This window comes from Triturus cristatus, chromosome 2_2 (genome assembly GCF_964204655.1).
Source record: "Triturus cristatus chromosome 2_2, aTriCri1.1, whole genome shotgun sequence".
In the NCBI taxonomy this organism is placed as follows: Eukaryota; Metazoa; Chordata; class Amphibia; order Caudata; family Salamandridae; genus Triturus; species Triturus cristatus.
The window spans coordinates 34,667,522-34,694,447 of record NC_140582.1 but is presented as its reverse complement, the minus strand read 5'-3'; the positions used below and the strand labels follow the sequence as shown (position 1 = coordinate 34,694,447).

General features: G+C 48.5%; 1 protein-coding gene across 1 annotated transcript in view; it reads right to left on the bottom strand.

The window, feature by feature from the left end:
* The window catches only part of LOC146861793 (uncharacterized), a 379,950-nt gene that overhangs the window by 236,723 nt on the left and 116,301 nt on the right, over positions 1–26,926 (bottom strand). Inside the window, exon 2 of the mRNA XM_085643196.1 lies at positions 1,729–2,129. Within this exon, the coding sequence (XP_085499322.1) occupies positions 1,729–2,129 (401 nt within the window). The remainder of the gene's footprint in view (positions 1–1,728; positions 2,130–26,926) is intronic.

Sequence of the window (26,926 nt, the reverse complement as noted above, 5' to 3'; positions counted from 1 at the left end):
TAGACTACACTGCCAGGGTTAAGGGGCGAGGGAAAGCGACGAAGGAAGCATTGCCACAAAGGACATTTTCTAAATGCATGTTGATACAATTTTGTACAATCTCACGCAACCACACAGTCGAATACACAAACACTGGTGCATGCTCGCAGACAAACACAATCAATATGGACATGCTCTCAGACATATACATAAGGTCAAACTTACCTAAGGCAGACCTTGACATGCACTACATGAATCACGATTCCTACCTGCCCAGATTCAGTAAAAAGTGCGCCAGAGTGAGGCTCACACCCTTATGCCCAATCAGAAGTTCAGATAGGACGGAAGGCTGTTCTTTTACATTATTGTGGCTTCTGATAGGGCATAAGTGCGCATGACGGACAGGCCCCAATTCACCATAATCTGACATGCTGCACTGCCTGAGGCTAGCACACCATGAGGAATATGTATTGCATCTGTGAAAGGATGGCTGTAACAGCCCACACCTGACACATGCGCAATACAGCCCCAGGAGCCCTCTTCTGGTGAAGGGTGATGTTACAGCTTTTATATGCAAACAAAAAATCGGTAAGATTGTTTCTTTCATGTAAAAGCTGTAATTTCATAACAATCAGATGCATGGTGAGGCTGATGGTTTGGGGGGTCACCGTCCTTTTCTCCCCTATAAAGGAGCCACCACTGATGCTCACTCTGCACCTCTCCATGTAGGCTGCATTGCAGTCTACATGGAGAACATGCCATCCCCTGCAGCCCCAGGTGGCGTCCCGACGAATCACAATGTGATTGGCTTAGGGGAGGGAGGCTGCCTACTTCCTGTTCCTGAGAGCAGGAGCAGTGACGCGGGGCCGGAGCCGGCAGAAAGTTAGGTTTATGTTTTTTTAATTATTATTATTGACCCTACCCCCCCCCCCCCCAGTAGTGGCCGGCTTGACTCGCAGGTGGGGAGTGGGGCGCGGGGTCGCTTGGGGGAGGGAGGGTCGCGCGGGGTTCTAATCTTGGTCAGGCCCTCTATAGTTTAATTGCTGAAATACCACACAGAAAATATTCTTAATGCTTTTAGGAACTTTTGTCATCTTCCGCCTCACAACATCACAAATCCAATTGCTCTTTAATTTGAACCCTCTACTGTGCAGACTTTTCAGAAGGAGACGTTTTAAGTCATACGCAAAGTGGACTCAGGCCCAGGGCCACATCCTTTAAGGGGGGCCCTTGGTTGATCTGCTTCAGTTCACCACACAGTCTTGCCCTGACGACCTTCAATGATTTTTAAACATAGATTGTTTTAAATACCATTTTCCTTCAATTTATTTTTAATTTGGCTAATGTGTGGTACTCTATTACAAATATTTTGCAGAGAAATTGTGTGTCAATGTTTTCAACACCATGCAACATCTATAAAAAGGTTTCCTATAGATCAAAACAGGACATCACATTTGAGATATGATAGTGGGTCTCTTATTTGCAACAATGTTAGTATGCTGGTGCCATATAGCAGTATTCAAAACACACATATATTCCTCAGAAGAAAACACATTTAGAATTTGGAGCAGTCTACCTGTGCAGTATCAGTGACCTGGACAGAGAGGGCATGAAAAAGCTGGGATTGGACCATCAATTCAAAGCTGATCTGCACAGGGGCCGCTAAAATATGTTTGGCCCAGGGCCCCCAAAATCCTTAAAATGTCCCTGTTCAGAAGGCTGCCTGTGTGCTATAAACATGTTACTCACTTTGATCGACATTGGACAGACTATGTTACTCTCATCAGGGTATCTTCCGGTCTTTCTCCGTGCGATGCTTCTTAAGAGCGGGTCAGTGTGCTCCATTTTTTCGCCGGTCCATGGTGTCCGGTGGTACATGGGAATGTTATCAAACGGCGCCGAACTTGGGGTTCTGCCGGGGTCAGGTGACCTCATGCACTCCCTGCATGGTGTATTATAGTTCGGCCCCGGCCTAGGCACGTACGCAACACCCCGTGGTATAGGCCATTGGTTTTGAGTCCTCTCGTAATGAAAGCTTATGGGGTCGAAGTCGTACAGGGGAGGAGCCATCGGTATCATCCCCGGAAGGTACATCGGCTGGCTTTCTTCGTCATGAAATAAGCGCCGTCTCGTTGGTGGTTTACGGGCATCTGAATGGGAATGAAACAAAGACATCAAGATCACTCTGCTTGTTTGATATGTGGACATTACTAATAATTCAATGGGGACAGGGAAAAGCCATGAGCTAGTCCCCTGTCTCGTGACACAACGTCTCTTAAAATGTGGCCGCTTTTAATGATCAGACTGATGGAAAACATTCAACTGCAAGATGAACATAGTGACCACACCGTCATCCGCATGCACAGACGTCACCCAAAGATTACACTGACACTTTCATTGTGGGTGAAGAACTGCTGCAGGTTTATTTCATACAACATAAGTATGACGATAAGTGGGTTATCTTACGGGCGATCCAGGGTGACGTCTCTGCATGCGTGTTGAGTGGAGCGGATGACGGTGTGGTCACTATGCCGCTGCCCGCATCCCACGCAGGGGGACATCAGCAGGGCAGCCTTCTAGTGGCTGCCCGTCGGAGCCTCCCCCCCCCCTGCTCCGCCTCTCTAGTGAGGCCGCGCCTCAGGGAGGGGAGGCCCCCAAGGGGTTTGTCTTGGGGAGGCGTGCCACTAGGGTGGGCGAGGCTAGTCCCCCTTTTTAGGCGCCTCACCCCCTCAGATCTTCCTCTGCTTCCTGCGCCGCTCCTCCTGGCCACGCGTATGCAGGAAGCAGAGGAAGATCTGAGGGGGTGTGGCGCCTAAAAAGGGGGACTAGCCTCGCCCACCCTAGTGGCACGCCTCCCCAAGACAAACCCCTTGGGGGCCTCCCCTCCCTGAGGCGCGGCCTCACTAGAGAGGCGGAGCAGGGGGGGGGAGGCTCCGACGGGCGGCCACTAGAAGGTTGCCCTGCTGATGTACCCCTGCGTGGGACGCGGGCAGCGGCATTTCACTGAATGTTCCTGCAGAGTCGCGCCCCCGGAAGTCTGCTCTCTTACGTACATACATGACTATGGATGTATGTACCTTCTGGCTTTCTCTCTCTTTCTCTCTTTTTTTCTCCTTCTCTCTGTCGGTGCCTTGCTCACTCTCTCCTTGCCTCTTTCATCACCTGTATTTTCATCTTTATCTCTCTGTCTTCCTGTCTATCTGTCTTCTCTCTCTCAGTCTCGCGCTCTCTGTTCCTCTCTCTCTTTCCCCTTTTCTCCGTGCATTTGAGTAATCCTGACTTATTCTGTCTGACTTTATTCTTCTCTCTCAGTCTCTCTTTTCCATTCGCCTCTATCTTTGAATTTCCGTCTCTCCCTATTGTATCTCGTCTCTTCTTCTTTCTCTCTCTTTGCCTCTTCTGATCTATTTCTCACAGTTTTGTTTATCATAGTCTAAAGGTTTTTTTCTCTGCCATTTCCCTCCCTCTCTTGCTTTCTTTCAGTTTCTGCTTTTCGCTCTATCTTCCCATATTATACTCTCCTGTTTCTTCCTATAGATGTTTTTATCTGCCTCGAGCTCTTTCTCCCTCCTTTGCTCTCTCTCCTCGTCTCAGTCTGCCTCTCCCTGTCTTTCTCTGTGTGTCCTGGACATTTCTCTGACTACCATCTTTGTCTCTTTTTCTCTCGCTCTGTTTATCTCGAACTTTCCCCCATATACATTATGGTTGAGGCAAGACACAGTCAGAGTGACTTTAGCTCACTCACAAGTATTGAAATGTTGGCCATATGTGTTGCCAGTGCTGGGTATGTGTGGAGCATAGGTGACACGTATGCTGATAGTGACGCCAGGCAGCGTGCGCCCCTCGCCCCTGTGGCTCCTTCTTAGAGTCGCTGGTTGACGAGACCCTGCGGATACACCTGCATTCTGGGAGAGGTACTTAACATAAAAGCCATTTAGCCGCATTCCCGTTCACCCCCAAACTGACGTGTTACTCTGTGTTTCTGAAGGGCAATAATCCAGAAACAAATCTATCCAGAGAACCTCAGCTCTGGCTGCGTGAACATTTGGCAAACCCTTCAATACTTTTGAAAAAAACCAAGGTAACTCTACACACTGCCTTTACCATCACACATCTGGGGGAAATGTGTACTGGTATGCCAGGCAGTTGAATCCCTCCCCCCTTTGACTAACTCCTACAGGGAGGTATCGGCTGTCTTTTTACAAACTTTAGCATGAAAAAATACAAGATGAGCACCCATTGGACCTGTATGTCTCCCACATGTTCCAGTAACAGGTTCAACTCTCACATGCACAGTAACCATCCGCTACCAAGATCAACAAACATTTTCAATGCAATAGGTCTCGCATTAATGACAGTTTGAGCTAATGGCGTTGCAAATGAAAAAGTTTGTTAGATTTTTTCCCCCAAAAAATATCCTAGCAGTAGCATAAGAATTAAAATGTATTTTATGAAGCAAGGAAAGGATGAAAGACCACAGGCTGTTACTAGGTGTCCCTGTGGAGTTGGAAAGGAACCTCTATTCGCCACATAAGGCACTGCACCCTTAATGCAATTATAAGGAGAAAGATTGCAGCTGAGCATACTTTCCATCTGTTTTTATTGGAAGGGAGTTTGTTAGCTTGTGTTTTAAAAATGCACCATTGTTGTTTACTTAGCTTTGTCTGTGAAATAAAGCTAAATAAACAACAATGGTGCGTTTTTAAAACGTAAGATAACAAAAATCTAATTTCCAATACAAACAAATGGAAACCTATGCTCAGCTGCAATATTTTTCATTATAATTGCATTAAGGGTCTGTACCTTATGTGGCTAATAGAGGTTGCTTTACAACTCCACAGGAAAACCTAGTTTCAGCCTGTGGCACTGCACCCTTTCCTTGCTTCATAAAAGGAAGGGATGCCCCAAAGAGGAGGGAAAGAGTAGATTATGGTGATAAAGGAGAGTAAGGTTGGATATACAAAGGTGAGTGGAGGGAATAGTGGAAAAGACTGGAGCAGAGACTGGTTTGAGGTGAACCCCAAAAAAGACTCCAATTTCTAAGTACTGGTACGAGCAAGAAGTCTGCCAACATTATCAAAATAGCTGGTCAAATGCTGCCATTGCAAATTTCAGTAACAAAATAAAATGATATATATGACAAGACATTGGAAGTATCTAATATATATTGCCCATACCTGTGTGCTACTAATCACCATTATATGCAGATAGAGTAGACTGTAAACTAAAGGACACTTGTGGGAAGGGAGTGTGTGCACAACATTTGAGACTGCATTAAATGTTTGGTTTAAATAGATGATATTAAAAAGAAAAAAAAGAAAAGTCTATGGATGTGACTGGTAGAAATTACCCCAACCAGGGCTATCTTAGTTCAGACTGGTTATAACAAAATATGCCCTGTTGTAGAAGAGAAATCCCATTGTGGTCCGTTATCACAAAAAGACTGTATTCCAACATTGGAACATGATGAAAAGGGGTGATGGGTATAATTGGTGTGGAAGAGCTGCCGTCAAAGAGAACCTTTGTAGTCAGTTCCAATCCAGAGGGAAGGGGGTGAAGATAAGACAAAGGTTGAGGTAGAACAAAGATGAGAACCAGCCAGTGGGACATGGATGAGCAACAGGGAGAAAAAGGCAAAAAGAGTGGACGTGGTAAAAGGAATAGCGAGGTCCTAAGAGGAAGATAATTCACTGTGCAGGAGACGGTGAGAGAATAACAAAGGAGAATACATCAAGTTCCTGGGGCAGGAATGGGCAGAGGAGAGAGAAAGCTAAAGTGGAAGTTTCAAAGTAAAGCACTGGCATCTGATTTAAAAAAAAACACGAGCAGCCAGCTATGTGTTATGTCAATGTTCGTTTCCTTTGGCATAGGTCAATGCATTTTGTCGTTGTTCAGTATAGATGCCACCGTTGTGCTACAAGCCCCAGAAAACACAGAAAACAAGCAGTGTTGTGAAGGTGAAGTACCACAGGCTGTCACTAGGTGTCCCATGGGACCGCTTTTGGCCATAAATGGTACTGCACCCTGCAACATGGCTCGGCAAAAGATATAGAGCAGCGAAGAGAGGTGCTGATGTGCAAGCTGGGGATCCGTTTTTCAGTTTGCTATCAGGCTAAACGGGCTGATTGCTAAAAGTAAAGCATTGGAATCTGCTAAAAAAAATAAAACCACAAGTAGCCAGCAATTGATTTTGTAAATACTTGCTTTCTTTGGCAGAGGTCAATGTTTTTTGTCGATGTTGAGAATCGCCCAAAAAGAAAAAAATATACTATTGATACTGCTGATGCAGTTCAGCATCGATAAACAATAAAAGCACAATGGTGTATATACGCATGTCACACATGGAAACACCAACGCGAATTGATGCTATGGCAACCCCAGCGTGATGACAAAGGAGATTATACATAATAATGTATGAGCATGCATATGTCCTGCTGCATCGGCTATCTTTTCATTTACCTTTCCACGATGGCTGGAACAATATTGGAGCACTAAAACAATAAATAAAAGCTCTGTAAAAGCACCTTTACAGACCGAAACAGTGCAGAAGGAAAATGGAGGTGCCAAGCCCTACTACAAATGGAAACAAGCACTGGCACCTTCTCACTTTCTACACCCCCATGAGTACCTCGCCAAGACAGCAGAGAGCAGATGGGTTGGTACCAGGCTGCTACCGAGCACAGCATCCATTTCGGCCGTGTGGTCGCATGGCTGCCATTATTTAGCATTAAAAAAAAAACAAGCCCAATCCTCCTTAAAACAGAGCCCAAAACCAAACTAACATCCTACTACAAAAACCCAAATGACTGTCAACAGCAAAAATTGAAAAAAGCCTTAAAAATATAACCAACGAAGTGGCGAAAGAAGTACCCCAATACAACTGTGGAATTAGGAGGAGGTAGGAGGGAGGAGGGAGGAAAACTATATTTAAATGTAATCAGCTATGGTGCTGAAACTACACACAGGAAAGCAGAAACAGAGCCAGAAACCAAAAAAATAAGTAGTCCCCCAGAGAACAGACAAAGAACTGTAGTGTGATGACAGTACTTAGTACCTGCTGCATGGGAGGAACAGAAGAGAAAAAGGAGGGACAAAGAGGCAGAACTGACCACTGACTAGCAAGGATTTTTGAAGGACACTGAAACAAACAAATTAAAAGCAGGTAGATGAGAAATTACAACAGGCCTCGAATGCTCGACCTAAAAACAAATCACCAGGTTTCTGTTTGCCTGTGTGGCCAGGCCCACCATGTGACCTATTTAGTTCAGCTGTTCTGCCTCACCACCATTCGTCTTATTAAGGTACCCTTACCCAAAGAATGAGCAGATCCCTACATGTCGATAAATTGTAGAGATTTTGCAGGGTTTATTCCAAATATTTCTGGTGCCTTCTGGAAAACTTTGACATTTCAATGCAACAGGATTAGTAGCCTCAAAATCCGTCTCAACAAGTGTGTGCATCCCCTGTGGACTTCCGCCACCAGGTAGCCATGCCAAAGTTAATCTTCAGTTTGTCAATTGCTGTAAAGGTGAGCATCAGTCGAACCGTAAATTACCATTACTTGCCAGATCATCAACCTTTACTTTCGGTCATTGTGGAGCTACATCAATGTTTACATCCTTACAGTGTATTCAAATAAGCATATCTCACGTGAGCCTTACTGCGATTCTGCCGAAGGATGACATCTAGTGAAATAAATGTACATTTCGGAACCTGAAGCCAAAAGAGACTAGGCAATTGCCACATATTTTTCATCTCAATGTGGAAGGCATTGTTTCTGCAAGATCTAACGCAAACCCACAGGACACCCCCGCGCCGCACGGCCACCAGCTGTAGCGTGTGCTCCCCGCCTGTCGCTGCCCTCAGCCTCGCTGAGCCTGCCTGCTGACCACGCCCCCCGCCGTCGCTCGGTGTGGGCTCCTGCGTTAACTGTGTATTTTAGTATTTTTCTGTTTTCTTGTTGCCTCATTTAGGCATTTTGCCCCTTTTTCTGTGTCTGTGTGCCCCCCTGTGCTGTTTCTCCCCGTAGTTGCCCCTGTGCCCACCCGCCCTGCTCCCCGCTTCCCGCCGCTGTGAGAACGGACACGCCCCCTTTTCCTTCTGTGCCCTCCCTGCTCCCGCGTCCCAGCTGCTCCTCCCTCCCTCGCACTTCGCCATAAATGGCGACCGTGCGCACGCACAGCGTTGACGCGCAGCGGGCGCGCCGTTTGTGCGCCGAAGGCGCGCCAAAGGTAAGCCCGTCTGCGCCCGTCCGCGCCTGGCCCGCGCCCAGCGCCCGGACCCCTGGCCCCCGCAGACACCAGCCCACCCGCCGGACCTACGCCGCCACCGAACTCTACGCACTCAACGTCGGTCGAATCCCCGGATGCTACCGAGCCACCCTGAGACGCACCCACGGACCCTTCAGCTGCCACTCCTGCAAGTTCTCCTGCATCCGGTCCTGCACTGCATCCGCACCCACCAAGCCGAGCACCAGCAGCAACCACCTGAAGTGCATTCTGCTCAACACCCGCTCCGTCCACAGACACGCCGTAGAGCTCTGGAACCTGCTCGACACAACATCACCAGACGTCGCCTTCCTCACAGAAACATGGATGAACGCCTCCTCAGCACCCGACATCGCCATCGCAATCCCGGACGGATACAGGATTACCCGGAGGGACCGCGGCAACCAGACCGGAGGAGGCATCACCATCATCCACAGGAACACCATCCGCATCACGACCAACACCGACGACACCCCCACCCTCGCAACCGCCGAACACCTGCACTTCCAGATCCACACCGACCCCAAGACCACCCTCAGAGGCACCCTCATCTACAGACCCCCAGGACCACGTACACAATTCAGCGAAGACATCGCCGACTTCATCAGCCCGCACGCCCTCCCCTCCGCTGACTACATCCTCCTCGGGGACCTCAACTTCCACCTGGAGAACAACAACGACCGCAACACCACCACCCTGCTGGACAACCTCGCCAACCTCGGTCTCAAGCAGCTGGTGACCACCCCCACCCACTACACCGGACACACACTCGACCCCGTCTTCTCATCCAGCAAGGACATCGCCTTCAGCCACGCCACCGGACTCCACTGGACGGACCACAGCTGCGTCCACTTCAGCTTCAAAAAGAACACGATCCACCACCACCAGCAACAGGTTGCACGCAGAAGCTGGAACAGGATCACAGCCGACCAGCTCGCTGCATCCCTGAGCCAGGGACCCCCCGCCAGCTCAGCGAACCCCAGCCAAGCCTCCAGCAACCTCACAAAGTGGATCAGCAACTGCGCAGACGACCTTGCCCCCCTGAGGACCGCGCCTACTAGACCCGGAAGTCAGAAAGGACCATGGTTCACCGACGAACTCGAGCTCCAAGAAGAACTGCCGAGCCCTCGAAAGAGCCTGGCGCAGAGACCCAACACCTGACAACATGACCACCCTCAAGCTCGCCACTCGAAAACACCACCAACTGATCCACGCCACCAAGAAAACCGCATTCAAGGAACGACTGGACAACAACGCACACAACAGCAAGGAACTCTTCAACATCGTCAAAGAGCTCTCCAACCCCAACGCCGGAAACAACAACATCACCCCATCACAAGACCTCTGCAACTCCCTCGCCTCCTACTTCCACAACAAGATCGCAGATATACACAACAGCTTCATCACACAGTCAACGCACCCCATGACCGCACCTGCACCCCCCGCCACCACCCTCCGCGCCTGGACCCCGATCAACACCGAAGAAACCCGTTGCACGATGAACTCCATCCACTCCGGTTCTCCAACCGACCCCTGCCCGCACCACGTCTTCAACAAGGCCGAGGCTGCCATCGCACCCCACCTGCGGGACATCATCAACACCTCCTTCGACACCGCCACCTTCCCGAAGAGTTGGAAGCACGCCGAACTCAGCGCTCTACTGAAGAAACCTTCAGCGGACCCCACCGAACTCAAAAACTACCGCCCCATCTCGCTCCTCCCGTTTCCGGCCAAAGTCAATGAGAAGACCGTCAACAAGCAGCTGGCCGCCTTCCTCGAGACGAACGGATCCCTCGACCACTCGCAGTCTGGCTTCCGGGCCAACCTCAGCACCGAGACTGCCCTCATCGCCGCCACTGATGACATCAGAACCCTGCTCGACAACGGGGAAACAGCGGCCCTCATCCTCTTGGACCTCTCCGCGGCATTCGACACTGTCTGCCACCGCACCCTAGTGCAGCGCCTCTGCAACGTCGGAATCCAGGAGAAGGCACTAGAATGGATCATCTCCTTCCTCGCCGGAAGAACACAGAGAGTCCGCATCCCCCCGTTCAGATCAGAAGCCACCGAAGTCATCTGCGGCGTTCCTCAAGGCTCCTCGCTCAGCCCCACCCTCTTCAATGTCTACATGAGCCCCCTCGCGGCCATCGCACGCCAACACAACCTCAATATCATCTCTTACGCCGACGACACCCAGCTGATCCTCTCCCTCACCAACGACCCCGCCACCGCCAGAGCCAACCTACACGAAGGGATGAAAGACGTAGCCAAGTGGATGATGAACAGCCGCCTGAAGCTGAACTCGGACAAGACGGAGGTCCTCATCCTGGGCTCCTCGCCCTCCGTCTGGGACGACTCCTGGTGGCCCCCTGCCCTGGGCAGCGCACCCAAACCGACAGACCACGCACGCAACCTGGGCTTCATCCTGGACTCCTCCCTCTCCATGACCAGACAAGTCAACGCCGTCTCCTCGTCGTGCTTCAACATCCTGCGCATGCTACGCAAGATCTTCCGGTGGATCCCCACCGAGACCAGAAAGACGGTTACCCAGGCCCTCGTCACCAGCCGACTGGACTACGGCAACTCCCTCTACGCCGGAACCACTGCCAAACTCCAGAAGAGACTCCAGCGGATCCAGAACACCTCAGCAAGACTCATCCTCGACATCCCCCGACACAGCCACATCTCCGGACACCTGAGAGACCTGCACTGGCTCCCGGTCAACAAGAGAATCACCTTCCGTCTCCTCACCCACGCACACAAAGCCCTACACAACCAAGGCCCAAGATACCTCAACAGCCGCCTCAACTTCTATACTCCCACACGTCAGCTTCAATCGACCAGCCATGCCCTCGCCGCCGTCCCCCGCATCCGAAGAGTCAACACAGGAGGAAGGGCCTTCTCCTACCTGGCCTCCAAGACTTGGAACTCCCTCCCGACCCACCTCCGCCTGACCCAAGACCACCTCGCCTTCAGGAAGCAACTCAAGACCTGGCTGTTCGAGCAGTAGCGGACCCCCCTCCCCAAGCGCCTTGAGACCCTCCGGGTGAGTAGTGCGCTATATAAATGCCTGATTGATTGATTGATGCCATGAAACTCTTGATGTCAGACTTGAAAGCATAGGCATCGTTTGAAGACAACCATAGATAATTATAAATTGTGGGGTGGTATTCATCAATCTTCTTCACATGAGATTTACAACTAAAGCCAAAGGGAATAATGTGCCACTTGCATTTAGGTTTACTGACTCACAAAATAAAGGTGCGCTCTTTTTTAATGGGTATAGGCAGCATTGAAAAGGATATTAGTATTTACAGGTGCAGCAAGCCCTGCAAATTCTGTTCTACAATATGGAGAATGTATTCAAATGGATTAATTATTTACTGTATTACGCCTAGATATACATTTTCGGATAGCACTATTTCTCTATGCCTTACATGGGCAGCAAACACAGAGGCCCAGAAACACTCGTTCCTGCATGCATGCAGCTTCACAATTACTTACTCCTAAATTGCACACTTCGTCAAGCTATGTTCTCTGACTTTGCCTCAGAAATATGGACACTCCCTGAGCACCTTCAAAAATATTCCCACTTTATGACAGGTCTTCCTGTCAGTCTCTTTCAGGTAAAGAGGTTAAGGAGTCGCATAATACCAGTACTATTGTTACCGCATGTTATACCGCTAACTGAACATCTAGGGGCCAATTCCAATCCTGGAAAAAGGCTGTACGAATCGTACGGAGCATTTTCTCCGTACGACTCATACCCAGTAAACTTTCCTTACAACCTAGGAAGTACGATTCGTACAGAAAGCCTCTTTCCGTACGAATCGTACAAAAGACCGTACGGTAAAAAAACCAACGATTCTGATCCGGAACAGCCTGTATGCGACGTCCGGACGTATTTAAGCAACGGTTTCTGGCCCAGCAAGTACGATTCGTCCCTACTGCACTCTGTACGGCTCTTTTCTTACGGGAGCCAAAAACAGCCGTAAAAGCAGAGTCCTACAAACGGAGCCCCGGTACGAGACTTTCTCCGCGGTACGAGTCGTACTCCAACACGTTCCCAGGGGTGCGAGTCGTACAGGGGTACGAGTAGTACAGGGGTACGGGTACTACAGGGGTACGAGTCGTACAGGGGTACGAGTCGTACAGGGGTATGAGTAGTACAGGGGTACGAGTAGTACAGGCATACACCCCATGCGTTGTGCATGTACGGTGCGTACCCCAACATTGCATATGTATGGTGGGTACATACGCAATGTTGTTGTAAGGTGCGTACATATGCATGGGGGGCCTGTACGACTCGTACCCCTGTACAACTCGTACCCCTGTACTACTCGTACCCGTACCCCTGTACTACTCGTACCCCTGTACGACTCGTACCCCTGTACGACTCGTACCCGTACCCCTGTACTACTCGTACCCCTGTACGACTCATACCCGTACCCCTGTACCACTCGTACCCCTGTACGACTCGTACCCCTGTACGACTCGTACCCATGTACGACTCGCACCCTGGGAACAACTTTTCCCGGGATACGAGTCGTACAAAGTTCGCTTGTAGCGGGTAAAATCATTCCCCGTGTACGGGACGTTTTCTGTACGAATCGTAAATCGGAAAGCCAGGCGGATCGTACTTGTACGGTCAGACTGCATTTTTAGGATTCGTACGGAAAAGTGTCCGGGTCCGTCTCGTACAACTTTCCTGATCCGATTCGTACAGATCGGGCCGATCCATATGTATTTTTCCCGTACGAATCGTACTTCACGGGTCCGACGGGACTTGTACGATTCGTACGGAAATAATTACAGATACGAGTCATATGGGAAAAAAAAATACAGGATCGGAATAGACCCCCTAGTGTGCATTTTAGAGTCAAATGAGTCCACACAGTGCTTTTAATAGATACTTACTGTTCCTTTACTAGCACACTAAACACTATGGTGCAGATTTAGTAACATTTTGTGCAGGGTTTGCATCACAAAAGTGATGCAAGCCAGCAGAAAATGTTTATTTGGAATTCACTTTCTAGCACAAAGCGTGTTTTAGGGCAGGCTTTAGGGAGTGCGACAGGTGCCACAGTACCAGCCCCAGCTTGTGACAGGCTGTATTTTGAAATACCTTATTGTGTAAAAAACGTCTGCTGCAGAGTTCCTGGTATGCCCAGCAAGTTTCAGGAATAACAAACTGTCAAAATAACTCTGGTGATTAATGTACCTGCTGGAAAGATTAATGTTTTATCTAGTGCCAGTTTTGACTTATCATCAAGTAGTGCACAGGGTTATTGCACCTTCTGTAAAGCAAAGTAACATGCGTAGCACAGCATTATATTTTATGTAGATAACAGAGTGGGTTAATGCTTTTGTCTTAGAGATCCTTTTGTTAGGTGCGGTTCATAAGTTACAATCTTTCTAATATAGCAGACCGAGCGATGTAGTGGCATCGAAGAGATACATGCAAACTGGAAGGAATAGGTGTAAAGACTTATTATATTTTCCCTGTCTTTCATTATCCTAAGGTTGCTAAAAAGGGTTCAGTATGGCAGAAATAAATTCTTATTAGGAAAACTAGGCCCAACAGCTGTGTTACATTTTAAATCCTGAGTTTGCGCTGCTTCAGATCAAGCACACTTAAAATACACTGCCTATGACTATGGATGACATGTGACTATGACATCTTGTAGTCCTCATTGTCTTAAGTAACATTTTATATACAGAGATTTACACACTTGTATGATTCGTTGTCTCTGTATAATGGTTGCATGATGTAAAGTGCTCTAAAACCCTACAGCAGTATGAGTAGTGCTATAAAAAAATACATGTGAGAGAGGGGCTACGGAGAGATAAGGACATCGTTGGAGGGTGGTAGTAAGGGGATCTACTGAGATGCAGGTAATTGGGGGGTGCCAACAAACATTGTTGCATCGGGCGCCGCCACCACTAAAGCCATCCCTGGTTGGTCCTGCGTGTGGTTGAAGTCATGCTTGATATTCCAATGAACGCGAATGAAGAGGCACCTCTCTGCTGTATCCCTTGGTGGGTTCTCTCCTTGGCGATGAGTGGGAGGTCTTTCACCCACCTGATGTTATCGCACAAGTGGTGAGGCTGTGAGTTCTCTGGCTCCATTGCTGTGTGTCACTGGACAGCTTTCCTCAAGTTCTCTGGTTTACCCTGTGGTTCTTGATGATGCTGTTCAACTGTTCAACTAGCTGCTCAACCATCAAACTCAAGTGCCCTTGACTCTTGTCTTTTTCAAGAGTCATGGGCTTTACAGCTGGTCTATAGAGTGGGTTTCATGAATTACATAATAGAAACTTCCCCTTTATCAGTGGGGCATCCGTCAGGTGGGTTAACCATTTGGAATAGAACAACCCTGTAATGTAATGTTAAAAAGCTCAACATCAATTCTACTGATATTTTAGGGTTAAATATCTTATCACCTAGGGGGGATTATTCAGTTTGGCTGTTCAAGGTCTACAATAGGTTCCCAACGAAAAACCAGGACTTGTCTACTTTACATTTTTTAGATGAGTACATGAAATAGTCCAACACCACAAGTCATCTAATTCTAGTAGGTGATCTAAATGTACCATTTGAACCCCTGGAGGTGATGCAGAGGAAGAAGCCGAAGAGAGGGATATTCCCAGTTTGAGTGATGTACCAACGGTCAGGAACTCTAAGGTAGCAATACAGATTGCATCCATAATACTAAAGTACAGCACGAGGGTGTGTAATGGACACACACCATCTGATAAAGAGGCAAGCCATATGTTTAAAAGGGCCTTCGGCAAGTGTAGAATCGATGACATACTTCTAGACGTATTAATAGGGCCTTAACCAATTGACATGGCAGTTATTGGACGCCCAGATAGCGACCACAATGCCTTGGTGCTGAACTTAGCACACATGCCCCTCTCTCCATGCTTCATTCTTTGCTACAGACCGAAATGCCAATTGATAGGAGGTTAAAATGGCCTGTAATAGAAAGTAACGAGGACATCCTATCCCATATTTACACTTAAGTAATATATGCACTAGTTGATATTAATAATCAGGAGTAAGATGCACAAACTATTTTAAGCACCTTTATTAAACTAACTAACAAAATTCATGACCTTTAATCCACACAAGACATTCAGAAGAAGGGTTTAACTGGGAGCAACCTACCTAGAACAAGTGAGTAACTTTGATTATCTAGGTGCAAGAATAACAAGTTTCTGATATGGGTTCCCCAGATGACAACGAGTCAGTTGATTCTCCAACATGCAGGCTCAACTATAGTAAAATCTTCAAAAAATACCAGCTATAAGCCAATTACACTGGCCCTAGATATTTAGCATACAAGAGGGCTGGGTGCAGCAATATATGGAGTAGCGATTTGGGGACATAACCACACAGGGGGACTTGAGAGAGTGGAAGATAACCTTGTAAGGTAAGAACAATGCTCATGGTACCCTGGAATGCCCCTTTAACCACAATGCAACTGGACCTTCGCCTAAGGAACAAAGTACATGTGCCAGCTTTCAACCCATTGGCCTATTAGCTTAGGGTCTGGATTAGTAATTCCCCACTACCATTGGCGCAATTGTTTAGAGAAGTAAAAATGCTAGATAAAATGGGGCGGTTACCCTGGTTCAAGCAACTCAAAACTTGGCTCACCAGACTTGAGATAGAAGAATATTGGGACAATCCTGATCAAATTAGTGGCATGTCTGAAGAGTGGATTTCGGAACTATACTTGTGAAAGATGTTTGTATAGTAATGATGAGTATATATCTTAACAATGAGGTTTTTAGATTTCAAGAGTGCTATGATGTTTTGATAGAATCAAACCACCGCAAGCAAGATCCAGTACCTAGAATTCAGGTATGGAATTGTGCTAATAAATAAGGGGCCTATTACGATGTCCGTCCGCCGCCGTAACGGAGCGCGGGTCCGCCTGCCGATGCTGTGGCAGTCCCACCATGCACATTAGGATGCACCCGCCACACTGGCGGCCGCATCCTGTGCCTTTTCCATTGCGGGTGGATCTGCTGGCTGCAGACTCGCCCGCAAGGGAAAAGGACTGTGCATGGCACTGCCATACACTACATGGCAGGCACCACGTGGTGCCCGCCACGTAGTGCATGGCAATGAGGGGGGTACCATAGGTACCCCCATGTGCACCCCCCACCGCCCTTCAACCTTGGGGGCCCTCAACGGGCCCTCAAAGCAAAGACCTGATATGCTGCCGTGGAAAGGCCATTGACCGCCAGCATTGTAATATGGATGGCGGTGTCTCTCAGACACCGCCACCATATGCAGGCACGTGCAGGCACCATATGCAGGCACGTTTTCTGCCGGTCGAGGGTTGTGGGTTTATAAGGGAAAAGGGTGGGTAGAAATTTAATTAGAATAAATGTATTCATATTTTTAATGTATTAATATTTATTTAATTTATATTATATTAATTGTGGGAGCTATTTTATCATTACATATTTATTACATATTTATGAATTGGTTGTTAATTATTATTAATTAATTAATTTATAATTAATGATGTGAGTTGTGTCATTTTTTAGGAGTGGATGGTGGGGTTTATAGGAGAATAGGGTGGGAAGTAATTAATTTATAATTAACTCATAGTTGTTTTTTAATTAATGCTAATTAATTAATTAAAATTTAAATATGGCAATTGTGTAATTACATTTTGATGTAGGTTGTGGGGTTTATGGTGGTAAAGGGTGGGAAGTAAATTCTTTTAAATTAATTTATAAGTTGTTCATTGAAATTAATTTATTAATGTAAAATTAGTTATCAAATGTTTATTGGTGTAGAGGGTGGAAAGTAATTTATGTTTAATTGATTAATAATTTGTTGATTATTAATATTAATTTATATATTGATAAATATTTATGGTAAGGGTTTATTGTATATTTTGTGTGTGTGTTTTGTTTTTATAGGGGTAACGTTTGGGGAGTAAATTAATTTGTATTTGTTTTACATTTTTTAATAATGATGTTAAATATGAAAGTACATTATAAAAATGGGTTGTAAATTATGTGGGATTATAGGGTAGGAAATAAAAAATATTATATTTGTGTAATATATAATGTTCTGGTTTATAAAAAAATTCTATTAAAATTAGTTTTTAGTTATTTAATTATTTTAGAATTTTTTAAAAATAATCTTTCTAGGTATTTGTTAGATATTTTTAACATTCTAATCTGTTTCTATCTTTTGTAATATTTAAAACTTTTATATGTGTTTTTTTAAAACTGTTGTGTTGTTAATTTGTGACTCCAGTGGAAATATACATTTTTACCCCTTCGCTATTCAACACTTTCCCTACTGTTGCACAAACTGGAGTGCGAATAGTAATTCTTCCTCCACTGCTACTCAATACTTTTCCTACTGTTGCACCCACTTGAGTGGGAATAGTAAATGTTACCCCTCCGCTATCCAACACTTTCCCTACTGTTGCACTCACTGGAGTGGGAATAATAATTCTTACCTCTCCGCTATACAACACTTTCCCTACTGTTGCACCCACTGGAGTGGGAATAGTAATTTTAACCCCTCCGCTATCCAACATTTTCCCTACTGTTGCACTCACTGGAGTTGAAATAGTAATTTTTACCCCTCTGCTATCCAACATTTTCCCTACTGTTGAACCCAGTGGAGTGGGAATATTAGGTTTTACCCCTCCGCTATCCAACACTTTCCCTACTGTTGCACTCACTGTAGTGGGAATAATAATTTTTATAGCCCTCTATCCAACATTTTCTTTACTATTGTACTTACTGGAGTGGGAATATTAAGTTTTACCCCTCCGCTATCGAACATTTTCCCTACTGTTGCTTTCACTGGAGTGGGAATAGTACGTTTTACCCCTCCGCTATCCAACATTTTCCCTACCGTTGCACTCACTGGAGTGTGAATAGTAAGTTTTACCCCTCTGCTATCCAACACTTTCCCTACTGTTGCACTCAATAGAGTGCATCATTTTATTTTAAAGACTATTAAGTATTTGAACGTTTTAATTTATAATATAGTGTTTTTATATTAGATTTTATGTTATAAGTGTATGTAAATATATATATGTTTATACATTTTTATAATTATAAAATAAATTAAAATTAATAGTTTATTAGTTGTTTTAAAGGAAATAGAAATATACATATTCAATTTTATATATGTTTAAAAAAAAATTTCATTACATGTATTTTATTATATTTGTTCAAATGTATATTAAATCTAAATATTGATTTTAAGTTAATTTTAGTATTTAAAGGGAGGAACATGGTGGCCGCTAGCTAAACGGCCGTGGTCCGCTCCCCCGGGGTCTGTTAATGGTACTCTAATGGGTATTGCTGCAAGGATTTCGTCTCTCCCACATTAAGGTCGGACTACTCCCCCCCTTTCACCCTACTCGTACCTTAGGGGGTATCTTGGGGGGGTAATGCATGGCGAGCTTCATCTCCTTTGTCTCGTGGATGCGGGCCGGAAGACCTGCGGGGACGACGGGGCTGCTGGCTCTGGGAGGAGGCGGCGCGGAGGCACCGGAGGCGGGACTTGGCTCAGTTTCGGCTCCAAGTCATCGAGGGCAGAGCCAGCACATGTGCCAAGGCATACTCGAGCTATGGGGATCGCACAGTAAGGAAGGCAGATTCTGATGCCCAGGTAGGGAGCCGGGGTCGGCGCTATATCCTCAGTGAAAACGCCAGTTGGGATGAAGGTAAGAGGAGGCATCTTTCTATTTTTGGAGACCTCAATGGCAACGCGCTTTCTCCCTTCAAGACGGCTGTTATAATTTCAAAGTCACATACAGAGGGGAGGCTCACCCTAACTGCATGGAGACGAGGGAGATAAGTGAGACCCCCAAATAAATAGGTATTCTTTGCGGGCAAGAGTGGTGCACTCCTCAAACAATATTGATATTACCAAGCCCATTTTCCCTCCAAGTGTGTCCCCTCCCATCTCTGTAGTAAAAACAACAGTAAAATACTGTAAGCAGAGAGGGGTCACAAAGGACGCCGGAGCCGTCTCAAAAGTGGAAGAGGCTGGAAAGGGGAAGGGCAGGGGTAGGGGTAAGAAGACATCACCCCAAAAAGTGAGAATTACACCCTCATTAAAAACGTATTACAAAGTTATGTCTACATCAACTACTTCTGTATGTGACCCCCCAATGAGAGTGGGCCAAGAAAATCCCTTGGTGCTTGGGCATAGCTCCTTAAGTTTACCAGCAGCGGGTATAAGTAATCCCCCGAAGAAAATAAGTCCAGTGCCTGAGGAAGTGTTTAGCGCACAGCAGAGTAATCAGGAGGGGCAAAGGTATTTACCTCTCTCGGAAGATCCAGCAGCGAGTCCTAATGGTGCACCAGATATATACCCCGTATTGAGCCTGTCGAATAGATATTCTGTTCTGGCAACCCATGACTCTCTGGCAGTGCCACAGAATACCCCGGAACATAAAGATGATTATATGACTACAGATCCCATGACACGTTCCCTGACAGATATATTACTCACCCTGAAGGACGAAATGACAAATTGATTTACCATCTCTGAGACGAATCAGGCCAAGAAGCAAACCAGGCAGCCATCCAAGCCTCTTGCGAAGTGATGGCTAAAAGATTAGACAAAGTTACTGTTAGATCTGGGGGTCTCTAGTTGGCAGAGGTATACACCTTAGACCAAATAGGGACCCTTGCTTCTAGTCAGGGTACAGGGACACACACGGTAGATAACCCCTGCTCACCCTCTAGGTAGCTTGGCTCGAGCAGACAGGCTTATCCCCAAGGCAATGTGTAAGGTATTTGCACGTAGACACCACAATGATCCCCCCTCCGCACACCACAAACTTAGACCACACAGGTGAGTTATATCAAAAATAATATATCTTTATCTAGTTTCCGCAGTTGAAATCAAGCATCACAGGTTTACACAATATTCGCTTTCTTGGTTGGTCAGGATCGTAAGATGATAGTCTCTAGTCTCTTGAGTGATTCGATACTCACTGAGAATGAATCAGTTTGTAGGCTCTCGATGTTTAGGCAGCTACGTTGCTCCGGCGGTGTCGCTGCACTCGTTGTACAAGCGCTCCTCTGGCTGTTCGGTGCAAGGATTCCACAACTCCCTCGACGAGCCCCCAGTGACGATGTCGACGTCACCGGAGTCAGCCACTCACAGCGCGGCTTCGTTGAGCAGGGAAATACGACTCTCGATCTGCTTCAGGCCTCCGGGTCGCAGCAAGGCACGTGCCGATGAGCACGTCGATCTTCTTGATGCGGCAACCGGTGTCAGGCCCGGATCAGTGCGGCACTCTCCAGCAAGACAGAGAGCAGCCAGCCCACTTCACAGGCAGATGTTGAGAAGCTTGGTAGAACAGTCCACGGTCCCTGCGGCACACAGCAGCGCAGGTGGGACACAGCAGAGTCTTGAGTTCTTGGCAACCTTTCTATCCCTGGGTTGCGAAACAGGAGGCCAGCTCTTCTCAGGGCCTTGGAGATTCAGTTGAAGACACAGCACACAGCAAAGTCTTGTTTGGTCAAGTGGATAGGGTCAGCACACAGCAAGACCCCTTCTCCTCCTCAGCTTCAGTTGTACAGCAGAACAGGTCAGCCTTTAGAGCACACAGCACGGCAATCTTCCTTTAGTTCTTCAGCGGTCCGTCTTTCAGCAGAGGTTCCTCTCGATGGTCGAATCTAAAAATCTGTTGTCAGGGGTCGTATACTTATACCCCTAAAAGTCTTTGAAGTCTTTGTGCAAGTGGGTCCTGAGCCCGGTCTGATCCAGTTCTGGGTGTTGCTGGAGCACTTTGTTTTCCTGGCCTCTACATTCTTTTCAGAGCGAGGGGCAGAGTCGTCAGCCGCCCAGCAGGAGGTGGAGCCAGCAGAGTGGCAGGCAGGCACAGCCCCATTCAATCCCAGGTGCTATCTCCTCCCTCCACTCTCCTTGCAAATGTCGCCATTCAGCAGAGGGCTGACTCAGCCAACCTCCCGGGGGATCCCCAGCCCCTGTCACTCTCAAACCAGACAGTCAATCCACAAGCGCGCCCAGGCACACAGAAGGGTCAGACAAGAGAACAGCTACTCTCTAAAAAGTACTATTCTCCAACTCAGGATTTAAAAACAACCTCTCCTAAAAGATGTGTTATTAAATGCTGAGCTCAGGGATATCAAACACTCATGTCTTATCTTGTTCCTATGAGAAGATAGGCGGATAGCCATTGGCACCCGCCTCCCCCATGTTAGCCTATGGAACAAGATAACCTTGCAGTAGTGAACACACAAAATGGCCGGGGTTCACTACCAGAACATGTTACCTGCACTAGTACATGCTCTACCTTCTACATACACTGCACCCTGCCCAGGGGGGTACCTTGGGCCTTCCATAGGGATGACTGACGTGTACGAAAAGGGAAGGGTTAGGCCCGGCCAGTGTGGACACTGGCCAGGAGGACATGGCAGTCCGGGGACTGCAGGCAGGGCTGCGGCGGCAGGCCTGAGACACTGTTTTAGGGCTACACCGGTGGGTGGCGCAATCAGCGCTTCAGACCCACTAGTAGCATCTGTCATCACCAGCCCTGGCACACACAGTGCACTTTACTAGGGACTTCATGGTGATACAGATATGCCAATCAGGTATATCCAATCAATACGATATTTTACACAGGGAGCACTTACACTCTGGCACTGATTAGCAGTGGCAGAGTGTCCAAAGCATCTAAACCAGCAAAAACGAAATCCAGCATAGCATCAAAAATCCAGGTAGCAGAGGCAAAAGATAGGGGAAAAACCCACGCCAAGGATGTCAGGTCTAACACGTGTCCCCTCCAGCTGAAAGTGGGGAGAACTACCCACCCTCTTGGGAGTTCTCATCGCTAAGGCGGAAAAACCTGGACAGACCATCAGCATTGGCGTGCTCTGTACCGGGACGGTGTTCCACCGTAAAGTCCATTCCCTGTAGGGAGATGGACCACCTCAACAGTTTTAGATTCTCACCCCTCATCTGCATTAGCCATCTGAGGGGCCTGTGGTCGGTCTGAACACGGAAGTGAGTCCCAAACAGGTAGGGCCTCAGCTTCTTCAGGGCCCAGACCTCAGCAAATGCTTCCCTTTCAATAGCGCTCCACCTCTGTTCCCTGGGAAGTAGCCTTCTACTAATGAAAGCTACGGGTTGGTCCCCGCCCTCGTCGTCCATCTGTGAGAGTACTGCTCCCACACCCTGCTCTGAAGCGTCTGTTTGCACTACGAACTCACTCGAAAAGTCAGGCGCCTTAAGCACCGGTGCTGTGCACATTGCAGTTTTCAGGGCATCAAAAGCAGTTTGACAGGCCTCGGTCCAATTCACTTTCCTGGGCTGATTTCTAGAGGTTAGTTCCGTCAAGGGGGCAACAATGGTGCCGTATCCCTTGATGAACCGTCTGTAATACCCGGTGAGTCCTAGAAAGGCTCTCACCTCTGTCTGCGTCTTGGGGGGTTCCCAAGCCAGAATGGTATCGATCTTCGCCTGTAGGGGCGCCACCTGGCCGCTCCCCACCTGGTGTCCCAAATACACCACCGATCCCTGCCCTATCTGGCACTTACTGGCCTTGATAGTGAGGCCTGCCTTCTGCAGCGCCCTCAACACTTCACAGAGGTGTTGCAAGTGTTCCTCCCAAGTGGAGCTGAACACAGCAATGTCATCCAGGTACGCGGCGCTGAATTGCTCCAGCCCGGTCAGTACCCGGTTGACCAGTCTCTGGAAGGTGGCAGGGGCATTTTTCAGTCCAAAGGGCATGACGCGAAACTGGAAGTGCCCCTCTGGCGTTGAAAATGCCGACCTCTCCTTTGCCCCTTCAGTTAAGGCGATCTGCCAGTACCCCGAAGTCAAATCGAAGGTGCTGAGGTACCTGGCAGCTCCCAACCGATCCACGAGCTCATCAGCTCTGGGGATGGGGTGCGCGTCAGTCTTGGTGACCGCATTGAGCCCGCGGTAGTCCACACAAAACCGAAGTTCTGACGGGCCACCGGGTGTAGCAGATTTCTTGGGAATGAGGACCACTGGGCTAGCCCAGGGACTGCTAGAGGGCTCAATTACCCCTAACGCCAACATCTTGGAAACTTCTTCCTTGATGCTGGCCCTGACCTTGTCAGCTACTCTGTAAAACTTCTGTTTCACAGGCAGGCTATCTCCAGTGTCCACATCATGGACGCACCAATTGGTGACACCTGGGGTCAGGGAGAACAGGGAGGCAAACTGACCCAACACCTGGCGACAGTCTCTCTGCTGCTCTGGGGTCAGGGTGGGCGAGAGGACCACACCATCCACTGACCCGTCTTGCTCCTTGGTTGCCAGGAGGTCAGGGAGAGGATCACTATCCTCCTCCCCACCGTCGTCTGTAGCCATGAGCATCGTCACTTCAGACCTCTCGAAGTGGGGTTTGAGGCGGTTCACATGCAAGACTCTAAGGGGCTGCCTAGGAGTCTTCATGTTGATCAGGTAGGTCACCTCACTCTTGCGCTCTACCACCTCATATGGCCCGGTCCACTTGTCACGGAGCGCACAAGGCTCCACCGGCGCCATTACCCACACTTTCTGCCCTGGATGAAATTCTACCAGAGTGGTATTCTGGTCGTACCATCTTTTCATCTCCTCCTGGCTGGCTTCTAGGTTCTCCTGAGCGAGCTTCCTGAAGCGCTGCGTTTGGTTGCGGATGGCCAGCACATAGCTGAACACATCCTGGGGGGTTTTCCCACGGGATTTCTCCCACCCCTCCTTCACCAGTGTGAGAGGTCCTCTAACAGGGTGGCCATACAGCAGTTCAAAGGGGCTGAACCCTAAGGACTTCTGAGGCACCTCCCTGTAGGCAAACAACAGGCATGGTAACAAGATGTCCCACTTCCGTCTCATGGGCTCCGCTAGGCCCATAATCATACCTTTCAGGGTGCGGTTGAACCTTTCAACCAACCCATTTCCTTGAGGGTGGTAAGGAGTGGTGAACTTATAAGTTACTCCACACTCCTCCCACAGAGACTTCATATACCTAGAGATGAAGTTGGTACCCCGGTCGGAGACCACCTCTCGGGGGAACCCCACACGGGAAAAGATCCCCATCAATGCACGGCCCACCACGGGTGCTGTGATTGTCCTGAGAGGGACTGCTTCCGGGTACCGAGTGGTGTGATCCACCAAGACCAGGATAAACCTGTTGCCTAAGGCGGTCTTGGGATCCAGGGGCCCTACGATATCGATGCCCACCCGCTCGAAAGGGGTGCTCACTACAGGAAACGGCTGGAGGGGCGCCACGCACTTCCCTCCGCTCTTACCACTGGCTTGACAGGTTTGGCAAGACTTACAAAAGGTACCGACGTGCTTCTTCATCTGGGGCCAGTAGAAGTGGGTGACAAGCCTGTGATAGGTCTTGTCGTGCCCCAGATGTCCTGCGAGAGGCACGTCGTGAGCCAGACCCAGTAAGAAGTTCCTGAAGCGCTCGGGTACCACCAGCACACGGGCTGCACCGGGCTCAGCGAACTTAGGCTCACTATACAGTAAGTCATCCTCCCAGTAAATCAAATGTTCCTTGGACCCTAGGCCTGCTGCCTGGTCTGCAGCCTGCTGCCGCACACCGACGAGAGAAGGGCACTCCTTCTGAGCCTGGCAGAATTCCTCCCTGGAGGGGCCACCCTCTTGCTGCCAATGGGTCAGCTCAGGCAACTCCCCCAGTTCGGCCACCTGCTCCCCTGTAGGTTCCAGGGCATCCCCCTCAGGTTCTGCTTCCTCCTGGACCGTGGGAACAGTGGGGGCCGGTTTCCCGCGCCCTCTGCCCCTTCCTCTCCTGGCAGGTTCCTGGGCCATTGTTCCAGGCTCCAGTTCTACTAATCCACCCTTACGGGCTGTCATGGCACGTGTGGATACACAGATCCACGCTGGCAGTCCTAACATCTCCAAGTGAGTTCTGTGCTCTACGTCCTTCCACGGAGAACTCTCCAGGTCGTTACCCAACAGACAATCTACCGGCAAGGCATCACTGACACAGACTTCCAAGGTACCAGAGACTCCCCCCCATGTAAAGGGAACACGCGCCATCTTGCAGAGGCGAACTGAAGTGTCAGCTGCCACTACGGGGCGGAGCACATTGGGAATGACTTGCTCTTCAGACACCCACTGACACCTGACAGATGTCACACTAGCCCCGGTGTCTCTCAGAGCCTCTATCTCCCTCCCATTGATGGTCACCCTTTGCCCGTATTTCTTAGTGTTAGCGGGTATCAAGGTATCCTGGACCATCTCTTGGTCTCCTAACGAGACAAGGGTCATCATAGCTAATCCCTCTTCCCCACAGGAAATCAAATCCCCTCCCAAAGCTACACTAGCTAACCCTGGGACTGGAGCAGCAGCTGGTGCTGGGGGTTTCTTGGGACATTTAGGGGCGATGTGCCCCACTTTCCTACAAGCATAGCAAGTAGGCGGTGGTCTGTTGCCCTTAGGGGGCCAAGACCTCTTAGGCTTGGGGGCTTGGGACTCCTTCTCCTGGGAACTGTTTTGGGGCCCTTTAGAGAACTCCTTACTGTTACCCTTGTCCTCCCCACCTTTCTGCTGGGGACCCTGTCCACCCTTGGCTGGCATACTTACCACCCCTTTGTTGACCCTGGTGCTAGTCCAGCGGTCTGCCTCTTTAGCAAGCTCACTGGGATCAGTTAACTTGCTGTCTAAAAGATGCTGGCGCAGCTCTGGAACACATAGACTACTCAAGTGCTCCCAACTAATCAAGTGACACAACCTCACATAATCAGTAACTTTGCTGCCCTTTATCCAACCTTCCAGTGCACGCGTGTACATACTCACACACTCCACCCAAGTACTCGAATCAAGTTTCTTGAAGTTCCTAAACTTCTGGCGGTACTGTTCTGGTGTAAACCCATACCTGAGGCATAAGGCCTCCTTCATAGTGGGGTAGGTTAAGGTCCCTGCTGCTTCTAAGGGTGCTAAGACATCCCTCCCAGAGGCCTCAAAATGCTTCCACAAACCTGCTCCCCAACTCTTCTCAGGCACTTCATTCATCTTCAAGGCAAGCTCATAGGATCTAAACCATGCATAGATATCCTCACCCCTCTGATAATTCTGCACCAAATCTTTCGGTATGTATACTTTACCCGCCTGTACTGGTTGTGCGCTGCCACCATTCGGACTGGACGCCACCTGTTTGGCTTTAATGTCCAGCTCCCTCATGCTCAACTCATGAGCCAACTGGAGTTTCTTCTCTTCCAAAGCGAGAGCATTCCTCCTCTCCTCCGCCTCTTTCTCACTGTCAAGGCGCAGTTTCCTTTCTTCCGCTTGAGCTTTGAGCTTAAAAAGTTCAATCTCATGGGCCCTAACCCTCTGGTTTTCCTCCAGCTCCTCTGGAGAGAGGCTCCTAGTGGAATGGCCGCTGCCAGCCCTAGACGCTGGCCTATTCACTGGCAGATCATCGGATCCAAATCCGTGCTCCGGTGTGCCATCCCCTTCAGTAGTTTCCTCGGTTGCGCCATTCTTGGCCTCCCACCAGGCCCTTAGAGCTTTCTGTAGCTCCGTCTTGTTGGCGCCGCCCTTCGCTGGGCATCCAAGCTGCTTGCAGAATTGCTTGAGTTGCTCCTTCTTATATTCGAGCAACCTTTTCACTTCGAATTGCAATTCCGACTCCTCACCTACTCCATTCAGAGACATGATGCTTC